The 23,324-nt window shown below is 43.9% G+C and overlaps 1 protein-coding gene and 1 long non-coding RNA gene across 12 annotated transcripts in view; one reads left to right on the forward strand and one right to left on the reverse strand.

The window, feature by feature from the left end:
* Nucleotides 1-18,113, reverse strand: part of ARHGEF28 (Rho guanine nucleotide exchange factor 28) — a 126,197-nt gene extending 108,084 nt beyond the window's left edge. For 4 of the 11 annotated variants that reach the window (XM_080972242.1, XM_080972240.1, XM_080972237.1 and 1 more), the window contains exons 1-2: nt 10,507-10,600; nt 5,262-5,305 (exon numbers count right to left, since the gene is read on the reverse strand). In XM_080972242.1, coding sequence (XP_080828368.1) covers nt 5,262-5,294 — 33 coding nt within the window. In that variant the 5' untranslated portion in view covers nt 5,295-5,305; nt 10,507-10,600. Of the gene's footprint in view, nt 1-5,261; nt 5,306-10,269; nt 10,419-10,506; nt 10,604-18,014 lie in introns of those variants that run through there. The other 7 variants (XM_080972241.1, XM_080972238.1, XM_080972243.1 and 4 more) reach the window with 5 other exon arrangements.
* LOC308458358 lies at nt 10,662-13,571 on the forward strand. The gene is made up of 3 exons (XR_013977272.1): nt 10,662-10,832; nt 11,046-11,292; nt 13,438-13,571. It is a non-coding gene; the product is annotated as an uncharacterized lncRNA (long non-coding RNA).
* Nucleotides 18,114-23,324: the final 5,211 nt, after the last annotated feature.

Below are 23,324 nucleotides of genomic sequence, written 5' to 3' on the forward strand. Positions count from 1 at the left end.
ACAGTATATAACAGAAATCTCTCAGTGGAATACAGTCATACCTCGGGTTACAGACACTTCAGGTTGCGCATTTTCGGGTTGCGCACTGCGCCAAACCCGGAAGTACCAGAATGGGTTACTTCTAGGTTTCGGTGCTCGCACATGCGCAGAAGCGCTAAATCGCACTTTGCACATGCACAGAAGTGCCAAATCGCAACCCACATGTGTGCAGACGCAGCACTGCAAGTTGCAAACACTGCGGGTTGCAAACGTGCCTCCCGCACGGATCATGTTCGCAACCCGAGAGTCCACTGTACACTGATGGCCTTTCTCTGCCTCCAGCTCCTCTCCTGTAAGGCCCAGCATTCAAATGACCTCCCCAACCCTGGGCCAAATTTTATCCAAATCCTTGCATAAATAGAAAATGGGGTGATGCTGTTTCTAAAACAAGGTGATCGTTGCTAAATGCAGTGCAAGTCCTCTTACATAATAGGCATTTGACATAATAGCAGGTTGTTGTTGGGATTCAAGCATGCCAAAGGGCTTGTGCTTACCCTCTGGGATGTCTGATCTGTGTGGAAAGGCCAGAGATGTTCATTACAGTCAAACCTCAGTTGTCTAACATAATCTGTTCCGGAAGGCTTCCGAAACGTTTGACAACCAAATCGTGGCTTCCGATTGGTTGCAAGAGTTCCCTGCACTCAGAGGAAGCCACATCGGACATTTGGCTTCTGAAAAATGTTTGAAAACCAGAGCATTTACTTCTGGGTTTTCGGCGTTCAGGAACCAAAACGTTCCAAAACGGAGCCATTCAGGAGCCGAGGTCTGACTGTACTCCTCTTGTCTTAAAGAGATTTGAAAAACTATATTAGGTTTCTCATCAGTCTTACTATGCCAATCAACTCTTTTAAATGACTAGGACCTTGGGGAGGGACCAGAGCTCCATTGTAGAGTTAGTGGGTCAGTCACTGGCATCTCCAGCTAAAAGAGGTGGCAGCAGGTAATCTACAAGATTCTAGGCTGCTGGTGACAGAGTGGTACTGGAAGTGCTGGGGTACAACTCAGTTTGTACTGCACACTGATGTGTCTGTGGCAAAGAGTAGAAGAGAGACAAAGAAACCTCCAACTTTCCTAGACTGTCCTTTCTGACCTAGCCGGTGCTGACCTTCCATGAGGTGCTAAACTGATACTCTTACTGACCTCATTTTCTACTTCCATCTTCATCCTCACCTTGAGAGAGGAGACATTTTGTGTGTCTCTGCTGCTGAGACGCAAGGGAAAGCATAGCTCAAGGAATCTCCACCTCAGTTAGATACAACTAGGAACTTTCCTATCAAGTATGCCTTTCTAGTAAATAAATGTAGATTTCTTACTTTCCTAAACTCAGAAGCTCAGTGTGCTTTTATCCAGGGTAAAACACACTCCTCCAACAGGGACTCAGCATGAAGTTCAACTTCTGAGGAGAGCTTTAGCTCTAAATGCCAACAAGCAGAATAGGGAACCAGTGACCATGAATTACAGCTCCCGTCATCCTTGGTCATTTACTATGTTGGCAGAGGCTGATGGAACCAGAAGTCCAACAACATCTGGAGGTCCGCAGGCTCCCCATCCCTGCACTAAACAATACTGAGCTAGATGAACAAATAGTCTGACCAGCTTCGTCTGTTCCTATGAGCTCAGTATTTATTTACAGTGACCACAATCGGGAAAACCTGTTCCATGCACTCAGATTCTTCCATGCGGCCAGTGGGAATGCACAACTTCCTTTCTTCCTTTGCCCACCGCCATACTATATCAGGGAATGATGTGAACCAGCCATGAGTTTCTAAAGCAATTTGCCACACAGCTTGAAGGGGAGGTGGAAGGCTATGATGAATTCAATACCAAAGAGATGGTTATATGTGTCTCTGGGTTAATTAGATTGTGGCAAATAGTACTGTCTCTCCTGAGCCACAATTAACAGCATGATATGTGATGCATAAGCAACTCCATTTAATTATATCTTTGATTCAATAATCCACTTGCACTGTGGCTGCAGAGCCTGCAGATGGAAGGATCCAATACAGCCTGGTTGTTGTTGTCTTTCTCTTTCTCTTTCTCTTTCTCTCTCTCTCTCTCTCTCTCTCACACACACACACACACACATAAAGGCCACACAATGGATGTTAGAAGGAATACCAGTCCATGCCTTCTATATTCCTCCCTTCCCATGCCTTACAAATTAATTGTTCTCCAAGGCTGGGAGAGGGATGGATAAGGATAAGAAGGGTCTGTGCACAGACCATATACTGGTGTCCTCCAGCTCTTTTGGACTACAACTACTTTGGACTCTTTTGGACTACAACTACTTTCAGCCCCAGCCAGTGTAACCAATGGGCAGGAATGCTGGGAGTTGTAGTCCTAAATGGTTGTTAGCTATCCCTTCCTTAGACTCTTGTTTCTTCTCTCTCCCATCACACTGCTTCCATGACACACATATCCATGAATGTTTGTAGGTATAGATATAGTCCTATCAGTAACCTCTGCCTGCATGGTGGATTGTGCCCACTGTAACTACATGATTTCTGGAAAATAAATTAATTCTATAGTGACAACAACAAAATCAGAATTTGACTACCTCAATAAGCATGACAGTTATAAAAATAAAAAGCATCAGTTTGTCATGATGAAGTTATTGGCTTTTATAAAAATATTTTATTGTCTTAATTATTCACCTCAAACACTGTCAATCTATGACACCAGTCTGTTGCAGATAATCTCCTTCAGACCTCATAAAATGATGTTTGTTTAAGGCTGAAGTTGACTCAAAACCTGTGCACTCCACATTCAACACAGTTCTCAACTTAAAACACTGAACTCAACAACTTTCCTTTGACTTCCATCTTGCTAGTTTTCAAGACAATATTTTTATTGACTCACCTGACATAGAGTTATGTTTGAGTCAATTTCTTCCTGGTGCAGTAAGTCAACATAAATAATCAGCCTCAACTGAAATGATCTGCTTCCTCCGAAAAATCAGATCTGAAGTCCTGTCTGCATCTGGTTCGAAAGTATCAATTTTTCCGAAGTTATGTGGATTCTACCCCACTTTACAAAAAGGATGGAAACTCAAGTAAAAGAACGTTTTCATCATCTGTCTTAGAAAAATATCGTGACACTTTGTAGTCTTCAGAAACCCAAATGTATAGAATTTCAACCAAACACAACAGGTCAGAAATCTATTCCATGAGAACGGACAAAGGAACCACTCTCAGTGCCTAATTTAAATACAGGTCTGATTGTGTATCCCATGAAAGGCACACTAATAAGGCAGGAGTTTCTGTAATGGAAGGAACTCCCAAGTGGTTTATATACTGCTTTAGAAGCCAGCGATGGGCCAGCCTTGGCACAACATTTTGCTGTTTCATCAGTGAGGCAATTGTGACTGATATTCTCTGTGTGCACCTGCTCAAAATAAACCAGGATGCCTACAATTATAAAGTGATGATATCGTTTTTGGGAATTTTTAGAGAATGGTTTATTTATAGCATTTACATTTTTTATTTGTTTTGTTTTAAAGCCCTATTCCAGCATTCAGGCCAAAACACGAGGGCACAAAGTATGTAAAGGGACATAGGCTCAAGCAGGAGAACTTAAGCCAGCATAAATTACGCTAGTGAAAGTCCCAAGAAAGGGGGCATTCCAGGAAGGGACAGGAAGGGGGCAAGGAGAGACTTGCATCTATTCCAAAACCTGCTCACCTCAGTCATGTGACCTAGGGTGCAATCCTCAAAACTCAGGCCCTCACTCACCCACCAGCTCAACCAGCAGTAGCCCCTCCCAGAGGCTCCTCAATGGAGTTTGCAATAGGGGTAAGTTAGGCCAGTCTTTGTTAAGCTGGCTTCCTATGGTTAGGACTGCTTTGAAAGGCTATAATCCAGGTGTGTCCAAAGTCCATTTCGGGGGCCTAATCCGGCCCACCGGTCGGTTTAATCTGGCCCCTGGGGCAGTTTATTTCCTAGGGTAAAATCCTAAAAAGGTCAACAACTTTAGTCGGCCTTACAGCCCTTCACTTCATCAAATCTGGCCCTCGTTGAAAAAAGTTTGGACACCACTGCTTAATACTATGCAAACTAGCTAAGGAGCAAATCACACTGAATCAGTCAGACTTACTTCTGTGTAAGAATGCATAGCGTTGCGCTGTAAGGTGTCTTTAACTCAGCAAGAGCCCGACTGAAAGCAAACAAAAAACAAAAAAACCACGGCAAACTAAACTGAAAACATACATTAAACCCAAAACTATTGATCAAAGCAGTTGTGTAATAATAATACAGACAACTCTTTAGAAAGGTTTTACTGCCTCTTTTTCCATTGCTCCATCCATTCCAGCTTTCCCACCAACACCACCTTCCTTCTGTCCCCTCCTGAAATTAAGCTGAGGAGTGCATAAAATTGGACTAAGGACCACAGGCTTCCCATCCCTGCTCTATTTAGTGAGAACAAACCCTGGTCAAACCATGGTTTCCAATCCTGGTCTGTATAATAAATTACAGTTTAAACAAACCAAAGTTCCCAGAGTTTGAACACTATGGGAAACTGGGTTTAGCTTAAACTGGGAGCAGAAACTCCCAGTCTCCACTTCTGGTACCTAAAAGAAGAATAGAAACGAGATGAGAGTGCAGAATCTCAAGCCTTTCCATGGCTTGTTCCACGGTGGTGTTTCTGGATGTTGTTGGATTCCAACTCCCATCAGGCTAATGAGAACTGTAGTACAGCAACATTTGGTTGTCATCACATTGGCTGCCCCATATTGTACGGAGAAACCATGGTTTCCCCTTACATTTGAACTAGGCCTGTACATTTAACAATTGTATGCCAACCTCAGTCACAATACCCTTCACTTGTCACTAGCATGAAGACAAGTAAAGAACTATTTTGACAGGAGAAAGAAGAAGAAAAACTACCATAATGGAAATGTTTATCTTCTAAAACCAGGGAGGCTATTTTCCTGCCACAATTAGAATATCCATTCCAAATTCTGCCAGCTGAAAGGATAGAACAGTGCTGTAATATTTATGTCAGAACGTGAAAACTATTTCAAAGCTACTTCAGAAACACGTGCGCCAATATGCATGAAAAGTGCTACTGCTACACCAGCTCAAATGAGACAGTAACATTCAGTGGCTTAAAGCCTCTGTCAAGCAGGGAACATAATTTCTGCTTCATTCACACTGCTTCTCAGTAAGACCTTCCTGAAAACAAAAGGACCTTTTAGGGCAGAAGCCTAACACATTGGAACTTACATAAAGAGGTACTTCAGCGCAGCTCAGTTCCATCGTTGCAGCATCTACAAATAGAGGAAACCAAAGTAATTATCACACACTTTAATTCAAGGCATTGACACTATTCTGTGCATTGTTCTGAATCCAACGCTCAGCCTATCACCATGGCATCTGAATTGCTTTCCAAGCAAGCAATTTCCGAGTATCTGTAAAAGCCACTCCTCCTTGTGCATTTCTCCATAACCAAGGGAACATGGCAGGTACAAAAGTAAAATTACAGGGGGAAAGTTATACCAGTTTAAAAAACAACAGGTTAAATTTAAATGCATTTGCAGAGCATCAATATATATTTGCTTCGGTTTCCATGAGATTATTCACTATAAACCTGTACCTTGGCTTATTTCAGCCCTGTATATTGTTATCTGTAGTTTAGAATCATAGAATCATAGCATTGGAAGGGACCCTGAGGATCATCCAGTCCAACCCCAACCAATGCAGGAATATGCAGCTGTCACATATGGGGATCGGACCTGCAGCATTGACATTATCAGCACCACACTCTAACCAACTGAGCAAACAGTAAATGTGGTGAAAAATCCAGGGATTTTCAGTAAATGTGGTGAAAAATCCAGGGATCGATATTATTTTGCTCTTGTATTCTTTACCACAGGTGAAAAGTATGCTCAACCGGTTTAAAATTCTTCAGTTAATAATGCCAAACATTTTTCACCTGTCATAATTATCCATTGGTGTTCATTCACATAAATTACGTTGCATTTTTGAAAAAAGGATTTGACCATATTTTTGATAGGGGTGCTTGCTTTTATTAATAGATTAAGCGAACATATTTTGAGTAAACTATTACTCTGAAGTTACAGTTTGAAATAAGTTGAGAGAAGTCGGCAGTTCTTCAGCAATTATCGCAACATACTCTGTCATTTTGCCTGCTGCCTCACCCATCATTTTGCACAAACTCTTATACTGCCCCCAGCAAGCTTCACACTTCAAACAGCAAAGCAGGGTGGTTGTTTGCAAGTAGGAATGGTTGAATCTGCCACTTCTTCATTTTTCTCCATATTTCCACATCTGTTTGTGATTTTTTTAAGTCCTCCTGAAAATTCATCAGCATTGTAGTGTGAATTTCTCCTAATATAACCACCATTGTGTGCGATTTTGTCTAATATACACATATTTGCAAAACAATTTACCCTAATATGATGTGGTTTTGTATGCTAATTTTAGTAACCTACCTATATTAAGCACACACTAATCTAGTATATCCAGTTTAGTAAGCATTACTCAGCAGGAAAACTGCATTGCAAAATTCAAATAAGGATTTAATTTCGAAAGATTCGCATATTGTTTTGGAAAGTTCACATCAGGTAGGCACACTTTTCTCCCTTATCCCTATTTGTAAGTAATTCTACTCACAGTTTGGCTGAAGTAGGAACCTCCTGCTTCAAATAACAAGCTGCCTAGAGTCCTTTCCCCCTGTTGATCTGCAAAGCAGATCCCCATACAATTGATTTCATTCAAGGAAGGGGGTCTGTTTCTTTAGACTCTTTCCCAAGAGAGATATTGGACTAGACCACAAGTTTCTTGCTCGCCAGGATCAGCTTACAGAAAACCTCTTTCGCTGGAGGTTTTAAAGCAGATGTTGCAAGGCCGTCTGTCAGGGATGCTTCAGTTGTGATTCCTGCATTGCAGGGAGTTGGAACAGATGACACCTGGAGTACCTTCCAGTGATACAATTCTATGAATCTAAGATTCCCAGCCTGCCATGCTACTCTATTCCAGCAGCTAATCTACTTATAATCACTACAGTCATTCCTCATGTTTCATCCGCTTCATGTTACGTTATTTCAGGTTACATCCCGCAGCGACCCGGAAGTACCGGAAAGGGTTACTTCCAGGTTTCGCCGCTCACACATGCACAGAAGCAGCGAATTGCAACCCGTGCGTGCGCAGATGCGCTGCTGTGGGTTGTGTTCTTTTCATGTTGCGAACAGGCCTCCAGAACGGATCCCATTCGCAACCAGAGGTACCACTGTACTTACAAGTTGTCCCACAAGCTGAGCATTTACTCCTGAGCTGCAAATGTTCAGAAAGCAATGGAAAGCAATCTGAAGCTCCTCACCTAATGGCAAGGAGCAGCATTTCCAGGATGTGTAGACCTGTTGACTGCAATACTGAGTTTTCAACTGAGTAACTCAATCTTCCCATTTGGCAAAAATATAAACAGTTATAAGACGTTGAACAGTTTGCTTTCCTTCTCTCATCACCGCCACAGTGGGCAGCCTCAAAAATATTTTATTTGAAATTAGTTCAGGTTGGGTGTGGAAACAAAATTTGGAATGATTTATCATTTAGCTGATAAATGTACTAAGCAAAACACTCTCACCAAAAGGAACAAAAATTGGACCTGAAACAAAAAGTCTGCCCTAAAGGAGGTCACCTTCATTCAGAAATGGATTTGTTAGTCAAGTTGAACATTTTCCAAAATAAATATGCTTCTGTTTTGAAGTCTATTATTTCATACCATGTGGCATCAATGAGTCAGAAATTGTTTAAACATTTCTTCTCTTGTGGATGCAAATCTACCTGTGCCGTTTCCACTGCAACAAAACAAAACCGATTCCTTGTTTCTATGACTAATTCCTTGTTCCTGTAAGGCAGTATTCACTAAACTGTTGCCCTCCAGATTTTTTTTTTTACTACAACTGCCATCAGCCCCAGCTAGAGCGCTACAAAGGGCTAATAAGGACTGATTCACACATTACATTACTTATGTACACAGAAGTCAGCTCCACATAGGGTGGAGGAAGCCCAGAGCAAACTTTCTTTTCACCATGAGGGCATTGTCAAGCTAGCAAACAGAAGTAGCAGCTGCCCAATTAATGAAGTTGCAGCAGACCACGAATGCTGTGCAGAACTCAAAGTCGCAGAACAAACAGTGGTATTCAGTAAAGTCCTACTTAAAGTAGACCCACTGATATTAATGAACCTAGCATTGTCATCATGTGCATTAACTTCATTGGGTCTACTCTGTATAGCTCTACCATTAAGTATCACCCAAGCATGCGCCCATGCCTCTGCTTTCATCACCTCCAGATATATTGAGTGCTGGGTTCCCTATTCTTATGGTAGCCTATTATAAACATTGCCCAAAAGAGAAGTGCCTCACCCAAAAAAAAGCAGAAAAGAGGGTGTATATTTGCATAAATTTTGCATGTGCTGCTTTATAGGTGTAGATGCATATATTTTTTTAAAAAACTATAATTTAAATAGAAATACAATGCCATTTCACCACAGTTGAGAATTTTTAAAAAAGAAAATTTCAGACTGCTGCAGAAATGTAGAGAACCAAATTTAAGATTGGAAAAGATGAGAAGTGGAGAGAACTGAAATTAACACAGATTCTTCTATCCCTGGTCCCAATACAGTAGCTGAACACCAGATGATTCTCACTGGCTCTCAATGGTATCAGGCAGAGATCTTTCACAATCACCTGCTAACCTGAACTCTTTAACTGGAGATGGCAGGGATTGAACCCTGGGCGTTTTGTGTTCTCAGCATGCACTCCACCACTAAGTCATGGCCCCTTCCCAGAGGAGATGATTTTAGGATTGCGGCCTTAAGCCATTCGACCCAACTCTGTTCTTTAAGATATGCAACTAGGGACACTTTAAAATTATTGACAGCCACAGTGCTGCTTTGCCCAAACAAATCCCATACACAACAACAACAACTTTGCACATCACCCTATGTTTGTGATATTCAGAGTACTGTAGATCCACTGGAATTAGTGGACCATTAATTTCAATGGCCAGCTCTGAATATAGCTAGAGTTAGTTATTACCCATATCCTGGCAATGGAACAGACATGTGATAGCTGTTCTTACATTACACTCGCCTGCATCTCAAGCAGCATTAAGCCCCACACCAAGTACTCTCAGGAACATATTATGTCTTCCACGCAAAAGGACAGCAACCATTGTTTAAAAACATGCTCATTATTTCTTTTAAGCAAGCACCAGTAGAGTCACACATTAATAATGGTATTTCCTGAAAGGGACGTGCAACAGGACACATAATTGATCCTCTTTGGCTTCCTGCTCTTGTGTAAGATCTTACTAACATCTGAAGAAAAACAGCAGTGTTGGTCTATACACTGTTTCAGGGACATTTACAGCAGCAAAAGGGGCGGGCGGGAATTGCATGTGCTGCCTCAGAGATGAAATGAAGATACTCTAAAGAAACAGCTCCAAGTCTGTGAAAAAAGATCAGGCTACAGAACCCTCAAACCACACAATTTCCCCCTGTGGAACATATGATGGAGAAACTCATGAAACAGATGAAGTGGGAAGGACAGGGCAGATATAATGGGGGTCAATCATCCTCTGAGGCAACATTAGAATGGGCCTTTTCTGCAGTGGCTCCCCATTTGTGGAATGCTCTCCCTAGGGTGTTGCGGCTGGCACCTTCACTGCACACCTTAGGGTACCAGGCAAAAACATTCCTCTTCAACCAGGCCTTTGGATGGTTGCCCTCCAATGCCCTTTTAAATGTGTTATGGGAGGGGGATTATTGGTTTGCTTTTGTTCTTATTTTTATTATGCAGTTTGTGTTTTCTATATTGTAATGTTATGTTGTGAACTGCCCTGAGATTTATGGATGAAGGACGGTAAACAAATTTAATAAATAAAAAAATACAATAAAAATACAGTGGTACCTCAGGTTACATACGCTTCAGGATATATACGCTTCAGGTTACACACTCTGCTAACCCAGAAATAGTGCTTCAGGTTAAGAACTTTGCTTCAGGATAAGAACAGAAATCGGGGTCCAGTGGCACGGCAGCAGCAGAAGGCCCCATTAGCTAAAGTGGTGCTTCAGGTTAAGAACAGTTTCAGGTTAAGAACGGACCTCCGGAACGAATTAAGTACTTAACCCGAGGTACCACAGTAAATAAAATCACAGCTGAAAGGATTGTTGGCCACTTCTGGGGATGTACTCTCCCTCCTCTCACCTGCATCATCCTTTATTGCCGTTCAGGCTTCTTGTTTAACCAGGCCATGAAACCACAGCTTGTATGGAGCAATTTAGCTGCCATAATTGCCTGCCTTTTAGGTTGAAAGCAGCCCCTTTTCCATTAAAGCTAAGTTGTGTCAGGCCTGACCAGGGCCAGATCAAGCCATTTTTGCCACCTGAGGCAAGGCAGAACCTGCCAATGCTACACCACACAGCACCGCTGGCTGCTACTTACTGCACCACAGAGAAGCCACCCCAGGTCTCACAAGGTTTTGCCAAGATGCCCACTGAGGCAGCTGCCGCCAACAGGGGAATTCCAGAAGCACAGCAGTGGCTGGCAATGAGGCTGGGGTCTGGGCAAACTGTCACCTGGGCAAACTGACACCAAACTGCCACCTGAGACAAGTGGCTCAGGGTGACTTATGTTAAGGCCAGCCGTGGGCTGAGAAACTGCTCAGCAGACGACCAGTTTGGGGCTTGCTCTCAGGATGAAGGATTTTCAAGTTTTCTAGAAGCACTGCGTATCAAGAAAGTTCCCCACTGACAGAGCCCCAAGAAAGGGTATGTTTTGCCTGGAAGTGTCAAACAAAGCACATTGTGATGAGATACTAAATGAGAACAAATTTTTAACAGAAAGAATGAGTTAGAAGATTATTTTAGTTTGCACACCATTAAAGAAATCAGATTAAGCAAAGTACACAACAGGGAAGAATACTTGGCTAAGTGATCACATGTACAGATTAACTTTATTTATCCTTCCTTCTTCCCCCTAAGAAACATTTATGCTGCTATTGTTTGGAACGGCACAACACCCGCCGCCACCTGCCAGCTGCTTCGTAAACCAAAAGGGAAAAGAAAACAGATATTTAAACACAACACCCCAGCGATGGCAAAATAACTGCAGAAGAGGGATACATGGAGTCTGGCCTCCTCTCCACATCCTTTCCATTTGGCCAGATAAGTAAAATGGCATTTGAAAATATATAAAAATAAAACACCTGTATTGCAAAAATTTCAAGAGGTAAGAAAAATGGAAGAGTAACTGAACTCCAAACTGCACCTCTGCCTTCTGAATTTTCACCAGGCATTGCCCACATGCATTCAACCCTTATCATCACAGGGTGTAACTGAACATTACAAAGGGCATGGGTTTACCATCAAATATGGCAGCCCCAGGCTGAATTCCATCTGCCGTGCAATTACATCAGAGCATGGAGTCAACTGTACTAGACAAGTGGGAGGAGGCAGCCCCATGCCCCTTGTAGCATTTACTTCCACCTTATGAAGAAGGCAGGAGCTTGCTTTTTAACCAAAAATGTTCACAAAAACATTGCTCAACATTAGAAATAAAGGATTGCTTCTGGGAATTAGGACCAAATTTGCTTAGCTATAGGTAGGAGTCCTATTCCTCACCACCACCACCACACCCAATTGGTGAATCAGCAATAGCTTCTTAACCAAGGGTGTGGCATTTCATAAGCTCACAGGCTGCCACTAATAATAAAGATTCTGTAATCAGAACTTGACAGTCGCATTAGCAATATGTAAAAGCGGAAAGGGTTCTGGGGCATTCTCCCATGGCCACATTAGCAGGGGGAAAACCTGGCAGGAACATTTTTATTGGCTAAGGGTTAAGCAGAAGCACTCCAACAGACACATCTTACCCTTTCTTTCTTTTCTGGTGTTTCATGTACTGTCATTAATGAAAACACAATACAAACACACAACACAAACACAATAAAAACACATCAGAGTTCACCTGAGGGATCACCCCAATGTTGAAAACAAGTAAACGAGGGGGGGAACTTAAAGTTAAAGATCAGTTCCTGAAAATTTTAATAAGAGCTGTCCAAAATTACAAAGCTGCTAAGCACCAAACTACCTGTGATTAGACTCCTGACAACTATTTTTCAGTGCTTAGCAGCAGCTGCAAGTACCTGGAAAAACTCACTTGGAGATGTGGCCTTAACAAGGCAAGACTTAGGGGCAGGAATCCAGAACCCCTCACTCAGCAGAACAGGGGGGTCCCCAAATGAACCAAGGCTGGCTTGCCACATTGTGAAATAATGTATGTTATCATCTAAAGAGCACCCCAGTCTATTAAGCCCATAGTCTATAATGACCTAACTGCACCATGGCTGCGGGTGAGGAGGGCAGTGTTAACCCTTTTCTCCTCCACCTTTCCCCCCCCCCCCATTTTGAGGCTACTAATACTCTCACTGAAGGGGAGGAACAAGCAGGTGTATCAACTGGGACAATAGCATAGGGGTGAGGGCTAAACACCTCTCCAAGTTCTACTGCTTTGAGGCCATCCACCTGCTTGCTTTGTAGCTTTAAAAAAATATTGGGAAATCATGGCTATCCCACATCATGTGTTGGGATCATTCAATAAATGCCACAATTCTATCCATGCCAAAACACATGCATGGATTGACTTTCATATTCTGAACATACCATTCTAACGTACTCCATTGCTGTCTCAAGTGTGCTGGAAGGAGTTGTTTCAATGACTCCCTGTGCTGGCAGTCTATATAGCAAATGTTTTGCTGACCTGACTCTATGAGTGGTTTCATATGGGAGATTTAAATGGTCTTTGAACATCTCGTGTGGTATCTATATGGGTGTCTGGTGGTTCTTAATGCAATAGAGGTATCCTTTGCAATGCACAGATCAGCGTATTAGCACTGCCCACTTTCACTGGAGGGACGCAGGTGGCACAGAGCCTAGGACTTGCTGATCAGAAGGTCGGCGGTTCGAATCCCCACGACGGGGTGAGCTCCCGTTGCTCGGTCCCTGCTCATGCCCACCTAGCAGTTCAAAAGCACATCAAAAGTGCAAGTAAATAAATAGGTACCGCTCTGGCGGGAAGGTAAACGGCGTTTCCATGTGCTGTTCTGGTTTGCCAGAAGTGGCTTAGTCATGCTGGCCACATGACCCGGAAGCTGTATGCCAGCTCCCTTGGCCAATAAAGCGAGATGAGCGCTGTAACCCCAGAGTCGGCCACAACTGGACCTAATGGTCAGGGGTCCCTTTACCTTTACCTACTTTCACTGGACTCCCCCCCCCCCCGCCATAGCATCATATTTCCCCCCTTCCCTGTGTCTCCTATAAGGGGGTTCATGTTTCCATTCAAAGCTCTATCTTTTTCCACACTTCCTTCTTCTAGGTCAAAAAGTGATCCTCGGTGTGAGCCTGCCAAGCCACTTGTTACGCACATTGCTTCATTTTCAAATCCTGCTACTTCAACCCTTCTTTTAACAGCAACAACAGAAGCATCACACATAAAAGCATCTTAAGTTATTCCCATTTCTGTCTCCTGGGGGGGGGCAGCAGGGACAAGCCTTTCAAAGAGGAAACAGTTTTGCACGCTGGATACTAGAAATAATGATCAGCAAATCAGTCTGGGAAGTCTAGTCTGCTCAAAGGAACAAGCAAGCCAGAAATTTAAATCTTGCGAACAAGCCAAACAGCACAGAAAAAGCACACCAGGTAGACTGGGGGCTGAGGGTTGTGTTTTACAACTCTCTAACTATGATAGCTTCCTCATTTACATTTCCCCCTTTAACTGTGGGAACTGAACTTGTTGGTTCAGTAGCAATAATTCTCATTTACAGTTTAATGTGCTGTAACATAATCCTACGTTCCAACTAGCAATGCTTAGCGAACGTGTGCCAAGAGAATTTGCATAGCATTTAATTAATGGACCAGCAAATCTATAGACATTATGCAATCATTTTGATGTGGCTGACTCCTAAAGAGGCGTGCATCTTTATTCTGTTACTCGATTTGCGTCATCTGAGCACCACCTTGTACAGTGAGCTTTTATACTTGGGTAACAGCAGGCATGCCTAAAGTCCGCTTCGTGGGCCCAATTTGTCCTGCCGGTTGATTCAATCCAGCCCCCGTGGCAGCATATGTCCTGGGGTAAAAGCCTTTAAAAAGCTCAACAACTTTGTGGTAAAACTGTAAAAAAAAAGGCTCAATAACTGTGGTCGGCCCTCACGCATGTTCACTTCATCAAATCTGGCCCTCTTTGAAAAAAGTTTGGGCACCCCTGGGTAACAGCAAGTGACCTCTCCTGGGCAGTGTTTAAGGAGGTCCTGGACTGCCCGGATGACAAGACACCCCACCCTCTGGGCCTCACTGATGTGACCCAAAGGAAAAGCAATACATTTAGCATCTGCATGGTTGCAGGAGTCATAGAAGATACCTTCCAACTGCAAACTCTATTAAAAAACAAAACAAAAACCATATACATTTGCATCAGTACTGCAGGGCACATCCCATGTCTATAAATTCTCCCAAGGTTTTCATGGTATACAAGAGCTCCTAGTGGAAACTTCTATCTGCTGTTTTCATCTGCGGGTTTTGCTGCTTTATCTTGCTTTGCTAGCACTGCATTTACTGCGTCCCAGCACTGCATAATGCTTTAATTATTATAAGCCTCCTTGAGGTCGCTTTACAGTGAAAGGCAGGGGGGAAAACTTATTGATGAAAAAGTCAATAAAATTAAGAGCATTTCCCTTTTCAAACTGTACATGTGTGGTTGCTAATAACTTAGACACACTTGAAAGGGGAAAGCCGCAAGCACACATGTCCTGGAATTCAGTCTCTACAGCAGGACACAGAATGCATCACCTTCAACGGATGGGTGCAAACTCTGCAGAAATGCAACATGTACAGTGGGTGGTTATTTTATATCGGAGGTAGGGAACCTATGGCCCTCCAAGATTCTGCCAGACTACAATTCCCATCATGCCTGACCATTGGCAATGGTGGCTGTTGATGGAGGGAGTTGGGTATGCGGCATTTCTGGGCATGGCACGGGGGGGGGGGGCCTTCTTGACTAGGATATGGTAATCTCAAAGCAGTGGCTCATACAGAGATACAATAGGTTGCCTAACCTGGAGGCAGGTTAGTCTCCTGTTTCTCTACATCAGGTACGACTGAACGATTCAATTCAGAGCTGAAACAGAACGACCCAACCCATAGCAAATGCTGATTGGCAGGAGGCAACCACAGAGCAGTCATTCTGACAGTGTTAGAAACTCAGATATATAAGCTATGGGCCAAATGGCTCCTTATACCAAGGATACAGTCACCAAAATGGAATGTCTATTTGTCATTTTTGGGGTAAGACAGCTCTAAAGTCTTGTTTTTCAAATGATGGGCTGACTGTGATTGATTCTCAGTTAAACATCTGGCTAGTTCAGATGACAACCTTGAGCTCGCTTAAGAACTTTGAGAACTTAAAAGAAGAAAAGTCACTTGATCCAAGGACAGTCCACATATATATCAGTCTACATCTACCTCTTTTTCTGCACAGAAAAAGCATTTCGGTGCCCAAAATTCATTCCGAGCGTTCAAATGAAATATAGCAAATAGAATTCTACAGGATGTGTTGCTTGTGTGTGAAAACAGTCAAGATCCAACAATCCCCAGGCATGCACCTCCAGATGGTGACCCATCCTGGCACCCAGGCATCTTCACTTAGTTGCCTGCGGCCGATAGACAGGTGCAAAAGGCACCTGGCGCCTGCCTAATTTCGAACACTGGTCACTCATACAGAAATGCAACAGACCTCCTCCTCCTCAATGAGCAGTGGGGGGGAGGGAGATACTTCTGCTACGTCTTTGCAATGAGAGCCACTGGATGACTCAATTGGCCCTGCAAAAGGGACAGAATGACCTATCCACAATGCTGACAGGAATCAGGTGGAGAGAAAGCAGCCGCTCAAACATGCAGAGATGAAACGAGCAGCCTTCTCCTTGCAAGCTCCTTTAATAATTTAATTCGTTTATTTCTCACGCAACGCCAGTTTGGAGAATGACTGACATGTCGGGCTTGAGGTCATGTTGAGTGTGCTAGAGCTTGACAGGTATCACCCTTTCTGAGTCCATGGTCAGAAGCAACCAGAAAGGGTGGCGATTGTTCTAGGTGGAAATCAGTATGCCAAATAAAATAAAGAAATTGAAACAACAACCCTTAGTTTGGCCAGCAACCTAGACTGCAAGATACTTGACAGGCGAGAACTCCACCCAAAGTAAGGAGGCCTAACAGTATATGCCTTTGAGGGACGGAGGGAGGCAAAGAGATAAGGGCTTGGGATGGCCGAGCCCTGATCCTACAACAAAGGTGACACCAGAGGAGGCTCCTTAGGGCTGCAAGTTCATTTTGGCCAACTGCAAAATCTGTTTGCATTTCAACTTGTTGCACTGTAAATTGTTCAACACCTCTTTGGGAAGGTGGTGTGGTGTTTATAGCGCAGGCATTTTGAGACGCCAGCTGCATTGTGCAGATACCACAGGTGAGCCATGCATGAAATTCACTGTGAAATCAAGTTTGACATGCTACATATGGCACCAGTGCAGACAAGTCCCAAGTCAGAAGAGCTAGGTTATATAGTACAAGACTGAGACCAGCTAGCAGATGTGGCTGTACTGGACCCGGAAAATAGGTGCTGCAAAGACATATGCATCTATGTATCCCTTTGAGTCACACAGAACTCTTAATCAGGCAGAAGGGAAAAGTAGGTGTTCACAGGCACACTGGCCCAAACACCACCATGACTATTACATGCACCTTGCCTAATCTGCCTTAGAGTAGGTCAAAGGTAGGGGATCTGTAACCCAGCCAGCCTGGCCAATGGTCAAGGATTATGGGAGTTGTAGTCCAACTACATCTGAAAGGCCACAAGCACCCCATTCCTAGACTAAGCAGTTGAGTTTCTCCTGGATCCGCAAAATAAGATAAAGCAATATGTTATTTTACTAAACGAAATTCACTCTATTGCGTAGATGTGTGCATGCAAGCCTTCAAATTACACAGAACATTTCATTAGACATAATGAGAAAGTAGCTAATCCTTTTGGAGAAGAGTTGGGCAAACTTCAGGCTTCTCAGAGCTTTGTTTGTGTTTAACTTCAACCCCGAGAGGCACCAGCCAGAATCCTGTGCAAAAGACACACAGAATTAAATAACACCTCTGAGCAAATGCTAAGCCTAGAAAGGTGTTTTAGTACTTGTTTTGAACAGAGCTGACTGTCCTTACACACAAAAATCCACACCTGCTTGGCTTTCCTCATTTCAGCAGCCTAATTTAGGTGAGGAAAGTTGCTTTTCTTGTTGCTATTGTTAATTGTTACTGGGAATCAGAAACCCTCCCCAGTCTACAGCAGATCACCAGGCAGATCCCAATCTACCGTCTGCCCGCCCCTGTTTCAGAGTATATACACCTGGCAAACTTGGCTGCAAACACAAAATGCCACCACCGCAACGCATATCCCCCTGAAACTTCAGCTAATCTTTTTGAAGAGAGTCCTTTTTCTCCCTGGCACCCCACACACTGACAAGGTTGTGCCACCGTTTTACGTGACAGCCAGATATCGCAGAGGTGAGCCTTTCCCCCATCACGCCTTGCCGCAGCAAGAAGCTACATCGGTTGGATTTCTGCCTCTCACTGTCAACAAAGGCAGATAAGCTTTTGCCAGGGGAAGGGAAGGGAGGGCGGGCGGGCGGAGAGGCACCAAACCACCAAAACAGTGCCTTGGCATAGCAAAAAAAAAAAAAAGCTGCGCCTGTTGAATTGCTGTATCTCACACTTATTAAAGCCAAAGGCGCCATGGGAAAGAGAGAGATGAAAGACACCTGCTGAGAAAAACAGCAGAAAGCCAGACTTTGGAAAAGTCCCTTCTCCCCCAGCCCCGCCAGAAAGCGGAGTCCCAACTCCCGGTGTGGGCATTACCTGTTGCTGGCTCCCCCAGAGGAGTCCCGGAGTGGCCCTTGGAGCGCAGCCGGGGGCCGAAGAAGCGCTCCGGCGCCACCTCCGAACTGGCGCGCCCTCGAGGGGTTCTGCCTGCCCGGCACCGTCGCCGGCTGCTGCTGCTGCTGCTGCTGCAGCTACTGCTGCTCCCGAGGGGCGGAGCCGGGCGCCGCCTGCCCGCCCGCCCATCCTTCCCTCCCCCCCCCCTCCCTCCCCATCCGACTTGTTGCTGCCGAGCGCCGGCAGGGCCGCCCCAAGCGGCCAGGGAGCGGCTGGGCTTCTCGGCTCCCCAGAGCGCGTGTGAAAACTCTCCCGGGCAGCGACCTCTAGCGGGCCGCCCTGCGCCACGCAACGGCTGCACCCGGGCGACGAAAAAGCCCTGAAAGGTGCCGGGACAAGCTGAGGCAAAATGTGGTGTCGCCTCTGCTGCCAAAATGGTGGCTTGGGAGGGAGAAGCTTTCAGGCCGAGTGTACTTAGTGCCCGTGGATTAGGTCCATGCCTAGAGTCAGCCCATTCACCCCTATACCTCCGTAATGCCGGCTCTGACTGGCAGTGGCTCTCCAGGGTTCTCAGACAGGCGTGTTTTTTCCCCCAATCCCAGCCCTGTCTGGCGATGCTGGGACTCGAACCTGGGGCCTTCCACATGCACAGCCCTTCTTTCCTTTCTGGGAATCCAGCCTTAGATAAGAAAGAGGCAGGCTTGTGGCCATTTTCTGAAAGCAGGGCTGGCTTGGCTCAAGAAAGAGGCAGTGCAGTGTAGTGGTTAGTGTGTCATACTAACCACAGAGTGGGAGTCCAGAGTTCAAATCCACCCTGGGTGATCTTGGGCTGCTCACTGCCTCTCAGCCTATTCTTCCCTCACAGGGTTGTTGTGAGGATACAAGGGGGGAAGGGAACCATGTACACCACCTTGAGATATAAATGTGATTAAATTCGTTGCTGCCAGTTGAAACTTGCTTCCAGTTCTTGCATTGAAGCGCCCTTGGGGGCAGCAGGCGGTTTATGAGACACAGGGCATAAGCTTAAGGCCAGCCCAGGCTGGACTTCAAGAGATGGTCAAGGATAGTCCAAAGAGAACCTGGAGGATTCTGTTGCAGTCGTCCGATTGTTCCTGTTATTTGCGAAGAGACACAGCAAAAGAATATTTGCGCACCATTGAGGGTAGAGGTTAAATGACTGGGGAAGAGGAGACCACTTTGCTCATGCGCTTATCTGCCTCACAGGGAGGAAGGGGGGGGGATACAAGTGCAAGACATCCCATAATAAAGTTGGGACTTCCCTAGTTTGTTTACAGACATCCATGGGACTCACAACTTGGAAAATATTAGGATTGTTCCACTGGATTGCGTAGCATTGCTGCTAGCACGTAATTGCAGCCCTGGAGCACTGCCACAAAGATGCACAAGGGACACTGATGCAGCTGTGGAAGCATTTATGGAGAAAGGAGAATTACCCTACACTATGTACTCAAACTTAATATGGCTTAAATTATGATCAAATAATTGATATGGGCATGGATTCTCACATTATGACCCAATCAACCAGTCTCTTTATTATGGTCAATGACCAGTATTCACACATTATTTAAAGCACAAAAGAACCACCCAAACCTATTTGTGTGTTCAAAGGCCCTTTCCACAGTTGAAAGTAACCACTTATTTCTTTTGGCCACTGTTACAGCTAATCAAACAGGTTGGGCCAGTTTATGAAGCATTACCAAAAAAAGAAGTAGTGAATAGCATTTAATCAAATGATGGTTTAACAAACAAATGACTACATGAAGCACAAGCAACAACAGCTCTATCATAACACTCTGTTTGCTTTACAAATAAACAAAAACAGTATCTTGTCTACTGTTAAAAGAGTTCAGCATTCTTAACTATACAGTGGTACCTCAGGTTACAGATGCTTCAAGTTACAGACTCCACTAATCCAGAAATAGAACCTCGAGTTAAGAACTTTGCTTCAGGATAAGAACAGAAATCACGCGGCAGCGGCGTGGCGGCAGCGGGAGGCCCCATTAGCTAAAGTGGTACCTCAGGTTAAGAACAGTTTCAGGTTAAGAACGAATCTCCAGAACAAATTAAGTTCTTAACCCGAGGTACCACTGTATACTGAAATTCTGCACCATAAATCAGTATTACTCCATGTCAAACTTTTCATCTGGAAGCAAGTTATAAAAATATTCCTGGTCACGTAGATGGTGATGCATGGGAAACATCAATCTCAATAGGAGTATCTCCTGCCTTGAGCAACTTAACTAGCAGTAAGTGTATGATTCTTATTACAGATAGGTAGCCGTGTTGGTCTGCCATAGTCAAAATAAAAAAAAATCCTTCCAGTAGCACCTTTAAGACCAACTAAGTTAGTTCTTGGTATGAGCTTTCGTGTGCAAGCACACTTCTTCAGATACACTGAAACAGAAGTTGCCAGATCCTATATAGAAGGATCCTATATAGAAGGATCTGGCAACTTCTGTTTCAGTGTATCTGAAGAAGTGTGCTTGCACACGAAAGCTCATACCAAGAACTAACTTAGTTGGTCTTAAAGGTGCTACTGGAAGGATTTTTTTTATTTTGTATGATTCTTAGTCATTCCATTTACAATTAATTTACTTTTCTCCTTCCTACTCCATCTCAGTTTATCTTTATTAAATCTCACTCCTGTTTATCTATACTTCTGATTTCTTTGAAACGTTTCTGAAGCCATTTGGGTAAGACTGAATTTCTTTCCCAAAAGACTTAGCATTCTAATAAAGAATCCTATCAGATATATAAGCATCCCTTTCAAACAGCAGGCTATTCAATTAGGTATCTTAGGGGGTCAATCAAGCAATCTATTAGTGTGGTTAGGAGAGGGATGGCGAACCTGTGGCCCTCTGAGGTTACTGAACTCCAACTCCCATCAGCCCCAGCTAGCATGGCCAATGATCAGGAATGTTGGGAGCTGTGGCCCCAAAACATTTGGAGGGTCAAAGTTTCCCCATTCCTAAGCTGGGACTTTGAAAATCAAAAGAGTAAAACCAGCATCATGCATCTGTATGTAAATTACTGGAAACAGACATGCCACTTAAAGTAATGCAACTTTTTTATTTTTAAAAGGCTGCACTTTTCTCTAAAAATGCATGTAGTAGATAAAATTGGTGATGGTTGTGGTTCAAAAAAACAGGCCATTATAGTTTATTATCTTTAAATAAATATGCAAATTACGGATCTTCATGGCAGGTATCTTTTCAGACAGTGAAAGCAGTATGAGATAAATGTATGACTTTAACAAGGCCCCCTTGGAAAGTAAGGTTATCCTCACATTCCTCCCCACCCACCGCCCATCTGTTTAAGCAGTACACGGGAACCAAAATGGCCTGCTTGCAATTGCGCTCTTAACTCTCCATTCCACCAACTAAAATTAGCCCCCATTGAGAAAGCAACTAAAGTTTTCTGGTGATCGATTCATCTGACAATTGCACCAATGAAAGCTTACAGGCCTCCAGAAAAAAAATGATATTTTCACAAAATAAAACATGTTTTTAAACACGTTTCTCTGCAAGAAAACCTCAAATTAAGCTTTAAGATTGTGTGATTTGTAACTGTCATTAAGCTGTACTACTGGAATGGCTAGCCCTGGTGAATTCGCAACTGACATGCCAAGTCCATACACAAGCTTTCTCAGTGACCCTGGAAGCATCTTGGATTTCCTTCTCTCACTGAAACTGCTTGGGTTGTATTTCACAACCATCTCTCTGCGTTACTGCACAATGGAGTGGGGGGGGGGGGCGGAGAGAAGAGACTACACCACCCCTAACGAAACCAGTCACCTGTTTCACTGCAAAGTCATAATTTTTAGAAGAAGTTTGAAGGTTTCCTATGAAAAGAACATAACATTGTTGTGACCCAGGACTTGAGATTCATCTGGAGGCCACCTCATCTCATAGTTGAGCTAAGAATAACTCACCTTGAAACAGGCAATTAGGCTATGTGTTAACTATATCAGGTTACTGGCACCAGAAGGCAAGGTTTCAGACTTACCTGTGAGCATTCTGTTTCTGCAGAGGTGGCATAAGCACCTACAAAAAAAGGGAAGCTCTCATCTCAGGCTTCAGCACAAGCAAAGATGGTAGCAAACACATACAAGCTCCATTAGCAAAGAAGATACCACTGAGTTACAGCCCTTCGGTAAAACTACAGATAAGCAATAGACCACAGCACAATGGACAGCAAGAGCTACTTCCAGAAGCTCTATTCACATATATTTTCTAAACAGATGTATAGGTTCACATTTAGTTCTCATCAGCCCTGCCTTCTAGGGGGGAAATCCAGATACAGTGGTAGCTCAGTTAAAGAACAGCCCTGTTTACAAACTATTCAGTTTACGAACTCCGCAAAACCAGAAGGAGTGTCCCAGTTTGCGAACTTTACCTCGGTCTAAGAACGGAATCCAAATGGTCAATGGGCACCGGTGGTGGGAGGCATCATTAGGGAAAGCGTGCTTCAGTTTAAGAATGGCTTTGGTTTAAAAACGGACTTCCGGAACGGATTAAGTTCGTAAACCTAGGTACCACTGTATTCCCCCTGCCAATGTAATTAACGAAGAAAAGCATACCAGGAAGGGATACAAATGAAGATTTTCCTTATGGCTTGCAGTTCTAGTTTGAGCAAGATCTTCTTCAATGCATCCAACCTCTGAAAAAAATCTTCCATATATAAAAAGCATGTTTTGCTTTTAGTTTGCTAACATATAACTTGCTAACAGCAGGTGATGCTGTGGTCTAAACCACTGAGCCTTTTAGGCTAGCTGATTGTAATCCATGTGACAGGTTGAGTTCCCATTGCTTTGTCCTTAGCAGTTCGAAAGCATACCAGCGCAAGTAGATAAATAGGTACCGCTGAGGCGGGAAGATAAACGGCATTTCCGTGCACTCTGGCATTCGTCACGGTGTTCCGTTGTGCCAGAAGTAGTTTAGTCACACTGGCCACATGACCCGGAAAGCTGTCTGCGGAGAAATGCCAGCTCCCTCGGCCTGAAAGTGAAATGAGCACTGCAACCCCATGGTCGAATTAGACTGGACTTAACCATCTAGGGGTCCTTTACCATTACCTTTTTAACATAAATATACTAGATTAAACCAGAACCCTGGCTAAAAGAGATGAGGACCCAGCTGGTACTAACTTGCTAGGTAGTAACTGCTTCTTATTCAGTGATCATGTGCCTCCACCAGCATAGAACAGAAGCAGAAATAGCCTCTTCAGTTTACTAAGCTTCCAGCATCTGGATTCTTTGCACTGAAAGATGTT

Source organism: Podarcis pityusensis, assembly GCF_964106645.2.
Source record: "Podarcis pityusensis genome assembly, chromosome: 11".
In the NCBI taxonomy this organism is placed as follows: Eukaryota; Metazoa; Chordata; class Lepidosauria; order Squamata; family Lacertidae; genus Podarcis; species Podarcis pityusensis.